This window comes from Zootoca vivipara, chromosome 8, assembly GCF_963506605.1.
Source record: "Zootoca vivipara chromosome 8, rZooViv1.1, whole genome shotgun sequence".
In the NCBI taxonomy this organism is placed as follows: Eukaryota; Metazoa; Chordata; class Lepidosauria; order Squamata; family Lacertidae; genus Zootoca; species Zootoca vivipara.
Genome location: NC_083283.1, coordinates 37,543,226 through 37,554,564, shown reverse-complemented (window position 1 = coordinate 37,554,564; position 11,339 = coordinate 37,543,226). Strand labels below are relative to the sequence as shown.

The 11,339-nt window shown below is 41.9% G+C and overlaps 1 protein-coding gene across 3 annotated transcripts in view; it reads right to left on the bottom strand.

The window, feature by feature from the left end:
* LOC118090033 (monoacylglycerol/Diacylglycerol O-acyltransferase) overlaps positions 1 to 6,141 on the bottom strand; it is a 20,924-nt gene extending 14,783 nt beyond the window's left edge. For all 3 annotated transcript variants that reach the window (XM_060277821.1, XM_035125324.2, XM_060277820.1), the window contains exons 1-3: positions 6,000 to 6,141; positions 4,219 to 4,593; positions 1,010 to 1,176 (exon numbers count right to left, since the gene is read on the bottom strand). In XM_060277821.1, coding sequence (XP_060133804.1) covers positions 1,010 to 1,176; positions 4,219 to 4,498 — 447 coding nt within the window. In that variant the 5' untranslated portion in view covers positions 4,499 to 4,593; positions 6,000 to 6,141. The remainder of the gene's footprint in view (positions 1 to 1,009; positions 1,177 to 4,218; positions 4,594 to 5,999) is intronic.
* Positions 6,142 to 11,339: the final 5,198 nt, after the last annotated feature.

Here is an 11,339-nt window from a genome sequence, read left to right as displayed (position 1 = left end):
CTTTAAATAACCATTCTATGATGTCATAGTTTCCTAGTGTGGCTGCTTTGTGAATGCAGAGGAAGATGATGTGGGGGGGAGTGGCAGTGGAAGGCCATGAACACTACAGCAAGGGTGCCACATGTGTTCGATTGCAGTGTCACATGGGGGCATAAAAAGCTGTGTGTGGGAGTGTTTGATTGGCCATGTGTTTGGGTGGGGCCATGTTTTCTGGGATCTGTGTGCAGTTTTGGTGATAGGTTGGACTTGCCACGGACATGTCTTTGGGGCTTCACTTGGGGCTTCTGCCCTTTTCCTTAGCTGTAGCTCCCACCCCGTCCCAGCTGCCACCCAGTGGTGTTTGAATACAGAGGATTTTGCACAGGTGGTTTGCTAGTGAAGATGCTCCTAAGCAGAATCCCATACTTTGCATTGTTCTTTCCAGTAAGAAATATTCCATCTTTACTAATGACTGAACTTTACAAAACACTTTGTACTTGAGGAAATATTCAACTTAGACCTTCAACGCCTTGTCCTATTCTGGCATTAAAGTGAGCAGCAATTGTTACATGAGAGCTAGTAGTTATAGCATAGGAATCAGATGACACTTTATCCGGATTCCCTCAGCTTTTAGATCTCTGAGGAAGAATGTAGACAGAAAAGCATGGCATTTCTTCATGGAGACCATTTCTGCTGATGTGAATTGGAAATAATTATTCATCCTGCATTCATTCTGTTTTTACTTGTAAATACTTGGTGAGAAAGTATTTTTTAATCTATTTTTGGAAGGTGCCCAGAGTGGCCAGGGAAACCCAGCCAGATGGGTGGGGTATAAATAATAAATTATTCTTATTCTTACACCTTCATCACTAACTATACAATTTCACCTGTTGCTATTTTGTTTATTAGTTTTTCACCTGATAAATAGTTTTATATTTTATAGCATTGTTTCATAGCTTATAGCATTGTTTTTATGTCATATTTTACATGTTTTATGTAAAAAAGCATGATTTAAATTTAAATAATTTACCTGGCATCCAACTCCCCATACGATGAAATTAATGAAAAGCACAGTCTCCCCGTCTCTAAGAAATATCCTAACAGCAAATAAGACATAGCCGAGAGGAGCAACTCCATGATGATAGATAACAATCCCTGGTCCTTTAGGGAGATTTTCCATGCCAGCAACTTCATAACCTGAAAATAATACAAAATGCAACAAAGAAATATCACAACCATTATTGGAGGAAATCAGTGTGGTTCAGAAAAAAAATGAAATTTAAGATCAGGTTAAAAGCTCTGTTATATGCTCTAGCATTCTGGATGCTAGGTTGTCATTCACACGGATCAAGACTTTCTCTGTTGTGGTCCCTTAATGAATGAAGGGATTTCTCCTTTCCGGAATGTTCCTTCCTTGCTTCCTTTTGAGCACAGGGGAAAACATTTTTGCCCAGTCTTTGAGTGAGCTAAAACTGTGTTTTGCTGTTTTTGTCTACTTTAAGCTTTTCTATGGGGTTGAACCCTTGAGATGGTTTAATATGTTGTTATACTAAGTTTTTCTGGTACTGGTACTTTTTTTTTATTTAAAGAGTAGTATCACCACCCTTCTGTGCAGAGTGTTGCTTTGTATGAGAGCTATCCAGGGCTTGGAGTATATTTCTTCCCCATCCCTAAGAGCTTCAACTTCAGGCATCTTCAGGCATCTTCAGACCATTCTCTGAAGGCCCGGCTCTAGGGGGAGTCCCGGTGACGTGGGGTGCCAGGGCGCCGGGCTGGCAGGCGGGGTGCTGTGTGGCGCGGCACCTGCCCACAAGGGTGGGGGCGTCGGAGCGATCTCCGCGCGTTGGGCGCCAGGGCACCCGACCTGCTTGAGACTGCCCTGATTCTCTGAATCACTGTATACCAAGTGAGAAAGCTGTTTCTTAGAAAGACATGCCCTTGACCATTTCCTAAGTAGCTACAGGGTCTCATCCTTATGGCCCAAACCTGGTTTTAGTAGTGTATTTCTGATTTAATTTTCAACACTTACAGTAACATGAGACCTGTGGGAAGCATTGAGAACTTATAAAGAGTCTTATGATTCGGGCAAGGCTTCTGTATTAGACCATCCTGTATTAGACCATTCTCCAGGTTTCTTTTGGAGAAGAAGCGTACTTAAAATGTGGTTTAAATGTATGGTGTTTATGCAGCCACCAGTTGACCCTTTCTTCTGTAATCTGTCTTATTGATTGATTGATTGATTGTTTTTGGTTTTATTAATTTTATTAGTTAATTTACATCCATACATAGTCTTTGGTACATGTACAGCCTTAAATACTTAAACCATTAGATATTAATTTACACTTGTATATGTACATGCTCTTTTCTTATAATTTTAAACTAAACAAAAATATATCAGAATATTAAATCCAATGAACTAAATTCCAATAAACTAAATCATATAAAAACAGACTTCCTGTCATTTCCTGATGTGAGTTACATTTACGACATTGAACATACTTATACTTCTTACCTTACTCTTACTATAATTTCTAGTATTTTCTTATAATATATCATACCGTATTTCCTTGGTTAATAGTATATAATTTACACAAGGGTCATTCAAACGCTTTCATAGATATTATGTCACTGTTACATTTTCTTGAACATAACCCATTTTTGTGTGACTGATTGTTTTGTATTTCCCCTTAATCTATCTGTCAGTTGAGCCAGTTCTGCATAGTCTAATAACTTATTCTGCCATTCCCTTACATTTGTTACTTTCCCCCCTTTCCAGTTCGATGCAATTAGTAACTGGGCAGTGGCTGTTGCGTATAAGAAGATTTCTCTTATACTTTTCGGGATATCACTGCCTAAGATTCCAAGTAGAAATGCCTTTGGCTTCTTTGCAAATGATGGTTTAAAGATCTTTTTCATCTCATCATAGATGTGATTCAAAAACTCTTTAATTTTTCAGCAGGTCCACCACATATGGTACATAACTCCTTTTGTTTCTCCACACCGCCAACATTTGTCTGAGATGTTTTTGTACATCTTGGAGAGTTTTGATGGTGTAAGGTACCACCTGAACTGCATCTTCATCATATTTTCTTTAATTGTGAAAAATGCTGTAAAGTTCACGATAGTTTTCCAGAGGTTTTCCCATTCACTCATCATAATGCTGCGTCCAATGTCTTGCACCCATTTAATCATTACCACCTTCACCTCCTCCTCCTTGACTTCCCAGTCAAGGAGGAGTCGGTACCTTCTGGAAATAATTGTGGTGTTGTTATTTAGCAGTTCTTTTTCTAATTTTGAGGGCTCATTGTTAAATCCATTTTATTTATCTTGTTTAAATGTCTCAAAGAGTTGGTGGTATTCTAGTCATCCTGATAATTGGTCTTTTATTTCTTCATATCGCTTTAGTTTTATTTGATTGTCTTCTTGTATTAATAACGAATTATAGGTCAACCAATTTCCTTTCATATTTTTATTTTCTTTTTATCTTTTACTACCTTGGTATCTAAGCGAGAGATCCATTAGGGGTTTTTTTTGGGGGGGGGTGGTTCCAACAGGGCTTTATGTTTTACCCATACTTTGAACAACAAATTTCTTATTATGTGGTTAGTAAAACTTTTATGTATTTTTGACTTATCATAATTTAGATGGGCATGCCAACCAAAACATAGATCATGCCCCTCGAGATTCAGTACATCTGCATTTTTAAGTTGAAACTAGTCTTTTATCCAAGAGAGGCATGGGGCTTCATAATATAATTTTAGATCAGGACGGCCAAATCCCCTCCTTTTCTTGATATCAATAATTAGGGTATATTTAATCCTTGGCCTGCACCCCTGCCAAATAAATTGAGAGATTTCCTTCTGCCATTTTGTTAAATGTATGGTGTTTATGCAGCCACCAGTTGACCGTTTCTTCTGTCTTATTAATTTATTGAATTTACTTACCACCCTATACCTGGAGGTCTCAGGGCGGTTCACAGAAATGCCTTAGTTTCATAAAATGTTTTGTTGTTCTTATTTCATAAATAAATAACCATGCCTTTGTTTTGATCCTTATACAGCCAACCCAAACTTGTAGCTGTTGTGACTCTGAGGTGGGTTCAGAGGTCCAGTCCTGATTCACTGTGGCAACTACCGGTATTGTTCCAGTGCTTCAAGCCTGAAATTCTGATCCTCAGTCCTTTGAAATTATAGTGACTCATAAGAAAGAATTATTACTATGAAAGAAACATTTACTCACCATGCCATATCCTTCCATATGTATCTATAATAAGAGAGAAAAATCTCCTTGGCTTTTCCCAAAGTTTGCTATCAAAATCAGTTTCTTGGTCCTTATTCATCTTCTTGTAAACATATAGCCAAAATGAGCAAGCACAGCCAGCCAAATATATATCTATCATTATTGAACAAAGCAAAACCAGCAGCTTACGAAACCACCAAGGGTGAACCACTGAGCTCAGGTATTCTTCTAAGTAAGGAAAACTAATCAGGTTTTGCAGCATTTGAGTAAACCAGCTCATTGTTTCCTGATCTGAAGCACCAAGTTTATGCCAATGAAATAAATATATGAAGTGAAGTTTTCTTCAGTTGTGATGCTATTTTCCCCACTGTTTACCTGGAAAACAGAAAATGCAGTACATCGGTTTGATCTGCCATCCCAGAAGCATTCATGATTACATAAAAATCTCATGCTATTTAATATTTTCCTAGTTTTCCCCATTGTAACTTGCCAAGTTCCCATATTGTTTTTCCAACGTCCATCATGGAGATTTACCAAATGACAAATACGGTATTTGACTCCATCATTTATCTGTTGTAAAGCAAGCTGTTTTCATTCCACTGCTGAAGTTTTTGTTTGTTTTGTTTTGTTTTTTGCAGTTTTAAAAACAGGAACAGAGAGCATGTTTTATCCATTACAGGAATGATGCCTCAAGGTTGAAGGTCTGGCATGGCAAACCTCCTCTGTCTTTTCCATCAATCATAATTTTATATTTTACTCTGGGCTTCTTTTCCTGCCATATGAACATTCATACTTTTTTCTGCCACTCTTTTAAACATCAAATATTATTTATAATTTGGACATTTTGAAATAGAAATAGCATTTTTGGAAGGACATTCATTTTGATGGCCAAAAAAGTGATAGCTTCATTCTCTCCCATATTTCCAAATCTTTCTTTCTTTCCAAGTTGTCTTGATAGATATTATGTTTTTTATTGTTCACCAAATCCCCAGATATATTTTTTTCTTCCTATTTTCCACCCACATTCTGATTCGATGTCTTTTTTAGTTTGATGATTTTTTTTTAGCAGCATCTTGATTTTCCCTTTATTTTGTTTGCAGCCAGCCAATATTACAATTCTTCGTATCTCTTCTATCACCTCCAGTATGCTCATTCTTGGTTGTTCTAAAGTTAATACTATGTCATCTGCAAAGGCTTTTAATTTGTAATTTTGCTGGCCCACTGCTATTCCATTGATTTTATTATTATATTTTGAGTCACTACTGCTAATAATAATATAAATAACAGCGGGGACATTGAGCAACCTTGCCTCATCCCTTTATACATCATACATTTTTCTGATATGTTGTTTACAATTATATTGGCCGTCTGCTCATTATAGATTGATTTTATACTTTTTATAAAGGTCTCATCCAACCGCACTGCTGGAGTATTAAGGAAAGTGAGAAAGGGTCGCTTCTCCAAGAGCCCGGCAAGGCGCTCTGCAGCTGCAGATATATCATGTGAGGTATTGAGATATTGTGGTATTTAGCTGGTAAGTATATTGTGATGTTCTAAACCTGATATTGCCCAGCCCTAAAGCACACTGAAAGACAGCCAGCCAGCATCTCCCCCTCTCTCTCTCTCTCTCTCTCTCTCTCTCTCTCTCTCTCTCTCTCTCTCTTTTCAAACTGGATGAGTCTGTTTGTTGAGATTCCTGCATTGAAGGGATGACTAGATAACCTTTGGGATCCCTTCCAACTCTACACTCTATGATTCAGGGAACAAAAACTTTTACTTACGTTCCTGGTAAGCCTAAATTTCTTTTAATTCAGTCACCTCTCTCTGGGAGCAGCAGAAGTCTTGTCTGGTCCATATTTTTGTAGGCTAATTTCCACACCTATGGAGACATGTCCCTTTATGTATGTGCCCTCTGTATGAGGAAACGAAGCATTGTGAAAAAGAGGCAAGGCTTATGGTGCCTGCTACCTGCCATTTGTAATTAAATCTAAATTTACGGGGTCAAGATGTGTATGCAAGATATCATGCAATATGGAAACCTTAATAACATGTTATGTTTGCAATATTGAATCCTAGTGCTGCATCAGGAAAAGCTTTCCCATTGAATCTGTCTCTATGGGCTATTTTAAAATGAGGCTGCATTTTTTAAATTTTAAATCTTAAATTGTATCTTAACCTGTATTTTATTTAATTGTGTTTTTTTCCTTTTATGTCTTATTGTAATTTTACTGTGTCAGCCGCCCTGAGCCCGGTTTTGAATTGGGAGGGAGGGGTATAAATAAAAATTTATTATTGTTGTTGTTGTTATTATTATTATTATTATTATTATTATTATTATTATTAAATTCCCATTGGACCTGTCTCTTTAATTCTCTTTAATTCAGAGCAATAATCACATACACATATGGTGGTCTGTTTTACTCTATTTTTAAGGGGAGAGCTATTGTTGTGAAAGTGTAGTAGTACTTTCCTGCATTAAGGGGTTTGATAAACAGGGGAGAAATAATTTGATAGCCTTGCCTTGTTTAATTTGTTTGACATGATTAGTTTGCTCTAACTTTTTTTTAAAAATCTTCCACATCTACAATGGCAGTCATATTGCACAATAACATACTGTGTCACAGAAAACCAGTTATTGACTAAGGAGTAAAGGTAGGTATTGTGACAAGTGTGTTACCTCCCTTTCCTGGTAGCTTCTCCCCTTTCCAGTAAAGTACAAGATATGTATGCAATAGGATCACCTTGCAATATATAAACCTTAATAACATACAATATTCTGTTTACAATATTGAATCCTAGTGTTGCATCTTGGGGATGACCAGGACATCGAAGGTTCCTATAGAGTTCAAAAGCGAGTCCCCAACAGGTTCCATTTGTTGCTGAGCTGACCCGGCTGTCAAACTGTGATCTCTGGACTCGAATGCACTCCTGCAGCAGGCTGCCTCAAATTGCCTTCCCAGCGAGCAACAGATTTCCCAGAAAATAAAAACAATGAAAATACCTACTGCTTTGGTACTGAAGCCCCAGTAGCAGCCACCGCAAGGTGGGTGGAAGTTTTGGGACCCCTGACAGGAGAGGAAGGGCAGTTGCCATCCCAATACAAGGCCTACTGGGACGTGTTCTTTGAGAAGGAGGCAGACACTTTGCCTCCGCATCAACCTTATCACTATAAAATAGACTTCCTATTGAGGACTCAGATGCCCAGAAGTCGATGCCTGTTTGATGTCTGAGAACGAGCTGACCGCCCTCAAGGAGTTTCTCAAGAAGAACCTGGCATGGGGTTTTAGCCGGCCATCCAAGGCGCCAGAGGGCTCTCCCATGCTGTTTGTAAAGGAAAAGACACACCCGAACTGTGTCTCTGTGTGGACTTTCACCAGATTATCCTCATCATGGTGCCCAATCACTACCCCTTACTGTGCATTGGGGATTTGCTAGAGAGGTTGTGGTCTGCAAAGATTTTCACAAAGCTGGACTTAAGGGGGGGCGTACAATTTGATACACTGGTACCTCTGGTTAAGAACTTAATTAGTTCCAGAGGTCCATTCTTAACCTGAAACTGTTCTTAACCTGAAGCACCACTTTAGCTAATGGGGCCTCCTGCTGCCGCCACGCCGCCAGAGCATGATTTCTGTTCTCATCCTGAAGCAAAGTTCTTAACCTGAGGTGCTATTTCTGGGTTAGCGGAATTTGTAACCTGAAGCATTTGTAACTTGAAGCATTTGTAACCCAAGTACCTCACTAGACAAATGCCTCACAGCACGAAAAAATCGCAAGACGAAAACGTTTTGCAATTTTTTTGCAGACTCGCAAGACGAAGTTTTCTATGGCCATGCCATAGAAAACTTCGCAAGATGAAGCAGGGCGCTGCAAAGAGGTGACTTTAATCCACCAAAATGGCCGCCGGCAGCTGAACAGCAGCCGGATCCCCCCTCACTCTCACCTTAAGCACACGAACGGGAGAGCTGTCTGGTTGGGCGCGAGGGTCCAGCTGCTGGGGAAGAAGGGAGGGCCCTCTTGCTTCCCCCTCCCCAGAGCCTTAAAACCTCCGGAGCAGATGTCTGGTTGGGCGCAAACGGCTGCTGGGGAAGGAAGGAGGGAGCATGGCTGTGTGGAGGCGCCAAGCAGAAGTCGTGGGGCTTCCGGAGCAACCGACTGGGTCGGCACACGAACGGCTGCTGGGAAAGGAGGAAGGGAGTCTCTCCCTGGCCCTCCTCCTGCTTCCCCCTCCCCTTAAAATATGAAAAACTTCCAGCTGTGGTTGGTAAGTCGGTACCCTTTTTTGCGCTTTTCCCCCTCCATAGGAACACATGAATTAAATTTCAATGCATTCCTATGGGAAACCGGGCTTCGCAAGACAAAATTATCGCGACATGAAACAATTTGAAGAACGAATTAATTTCGTCTTGCGAGGTATCACTGTACGTATGAGGGAGAGAGATGAGTGGAAGACAACGTTCTGCAGTTATGGCAGTTTCAATTACTTGGTCATGCCTTTTGGGTTGCAGTCAAGAACGGTGACGTTCCAAGCATTCATCGACCAAGTGTTGGGGAATCTGGTGGACACGCATGTCATTTCTTATCTTCTGATCTATTCTGAGAACCCAGAGCAGAATGTACATCACATGACGGAGGCGCTACGAAGGCTGAGAGAGCATTGTCTTTACACGAAGTTGGAGAAATTCCAGTTCCACGTCTCAGAAGTAGAGTTCTTCGGGTACCGTATAACGGTGAGTGGAATGCACATGGATCTGGCCAAGGTGCAGGTGGTAGTGTCGTGGAAGGAGCCCAAAACCAAGAAGGACTTGCAAAGGTTTTTGGGGTTCGCGAACAACTATCACAAGTTCGTGTCCAGCTACTCCAGGCTCACGGCCCCTCTTACGGACTGCTTGAGGGTAAAATAAAACCCTTCCTGTGAACAGCGGTGGCTCTGCAGACATTCAAGCAACTCAAGGCAGTACTCACCTCAGAGGAGTATCTAGCCCATGCCGACCTCCAGCGGCCGGTGGTGGTGAAGACCAACGCCTCCAATAGGGTGATGGGAGTGGTCCACCGTGTGTGGCTGCGGGGCAATCCATCACACGGTGCAGCAGGCCAATCAACAGTGTGCGGTGCAAGGTGAGCCCCCGCTGTGTGCCTTTTTGTCACCCCCTCAGAGATGATACCCGCTGCAGACCCCCCCTTCCTACGCCCCTGCTGTGCTCGGGTGCCTTTGTCAGGCGTGGGCCAGCATCCAGCTTGATAACAGCACACAAGACTTAATTAACTGGTAGATTTATTGCAAGCAGCAATTAGTCTCTGACCTCTCTATTGGAGAACCTGTTCTTCACAGTCAAGTTGACCCTTCTGAAGAGTCCTTCCAGTTTCTACAGAATATCCTGAACTTCCAACCCTTACGTTTTGGGGCTTGTTTTCTTTCTAGGACTTTCCCTATTCACCTAGTTTTGGGAATAATGATCTTAGTTGCCTCCTCATCCTATGTGGAACCGCTCACTCTCCTTTGTGCTGGGCATGACTGTGCTTCTTGCGAGAGCGGGCTGCTCTCCAGCCCGCTCTGCCGAAGCAGATAAGCTGCATTCCTGCCAGCTCTCAAAAGAGGAGGGGTTGACAACCCCCCTGTTTCAACTATCTAAGAAGTATCCAAGCCTAGAGAGCATCCAAGCTCTCTCTGCATCTGCCTGCATTCTATTTCAGGCAATACGTCTTTGCTTTGGGCTGGTGTGTTCACAACACCACCCCTCCCCTATAATCGTCGTCCTCCTCCTGCTCCCCCTCCTCCTCAGGCTCCCTGTCTATGTTTTACCACCAGTCATCCTCACTCTCTTCCTCCTCTTGAGAGTTCCCAACTATGCCCCCCCTCATCCTCACTTTTGCCATGTTCTTCGACTGCTTCCTCCTCTTCCCTCTACCCTTCTTGGTTTGGGCTTCCTGAGGTACCTGTGGTGGAATTCTACCTGTAACCTAGGGTCATGCACATTTTTGGAATCCTCCCAAGAATTTTCCTCATTCCCATAACCTTTCGAAGAATTTTCTTCTTTCCCATAAACTTTCCAAGATACTAAATATTGCAGTCTCCTTCCCCTCTAGTCCAGCAACTGTTCCACTTCATATTCCCCTTCACTTTCCACAATGATTGGTTATGGGGTGAGGTTTCCTTCTTGGGCTCTTGATACGGGTGTGCAGGGTGTCAGGAGATTCAGTTCCACCTTAAGACTTAGGCATGCTGCTGCTGATATATGTCACATGTCTAGGTATATCCTTTTATGGACTCTTACTTTCAGTTCTGTACTGGTTCTGTTCTGAGTTCTGTTCTGAACTGTTTGATCTGATGGAAGAGAGAAAGCATCGTTCGCTCTCTCTTCATGCTGTAATATAGCTGTAAATAAACCACTTTAAAATGCCTCTCTGCTGCTGCCTTATCATCTCTGCTGAAACTGCGTGGGCATCTCTGCTGATTGCGTGCTCAGGTTGCTGAGACCCTGAGTCGTGTTCCATGGGAATCACCGGGACTGAGACGAAGAGGGAGCTGCCGGCTGGACCTCCCAATGGTGAAATCCCATCAAAAGGGTTCCGGGCCCAGAAGTACAAGGGTCGTCAAGCCCAGAGGAGATGGTTGGTGGTCTCTGGACCAGCCAGTTATGGATCCAGGAGCAGGCAGTGTGTTCCGAATGCGGCTTTGATCAGTGCTGAAAACATCGGAGCAATTGAGAGGTATGTGTGGAGAGCGAGAGGCAGCAAAATGTTTATTCAGCAAGCTGCTGGCTGCTGCCGGAGAAAGCTTTGAAACAGACAGTCGTAAACCTGTCCCAGTGATTAATTGACTGTGAGATAGAGCTGGAGCGGAGGCATTTTTCCAAAGTGATTGCCTGTAACGGGTGGCTGGAAAAATGGAGAATATGCTTGGAAGCTCTAACCAGATAATTCTTCTGGATGGGACTAATTATCATACATGGAAAATATATGTAGAAGGCAAGTTAAGACTTGCAAAGCTCTGGCATGTGATTGAAGAGAACCCCCCCGCGCCTGTAACGAATGCTTGGACTCAATGTGACTCACAAGCTCGCGGTTTGATTATTGGATGTGTCTCAGCTACAGAATTAATTACCCTTGCTAACAGAGCGTCT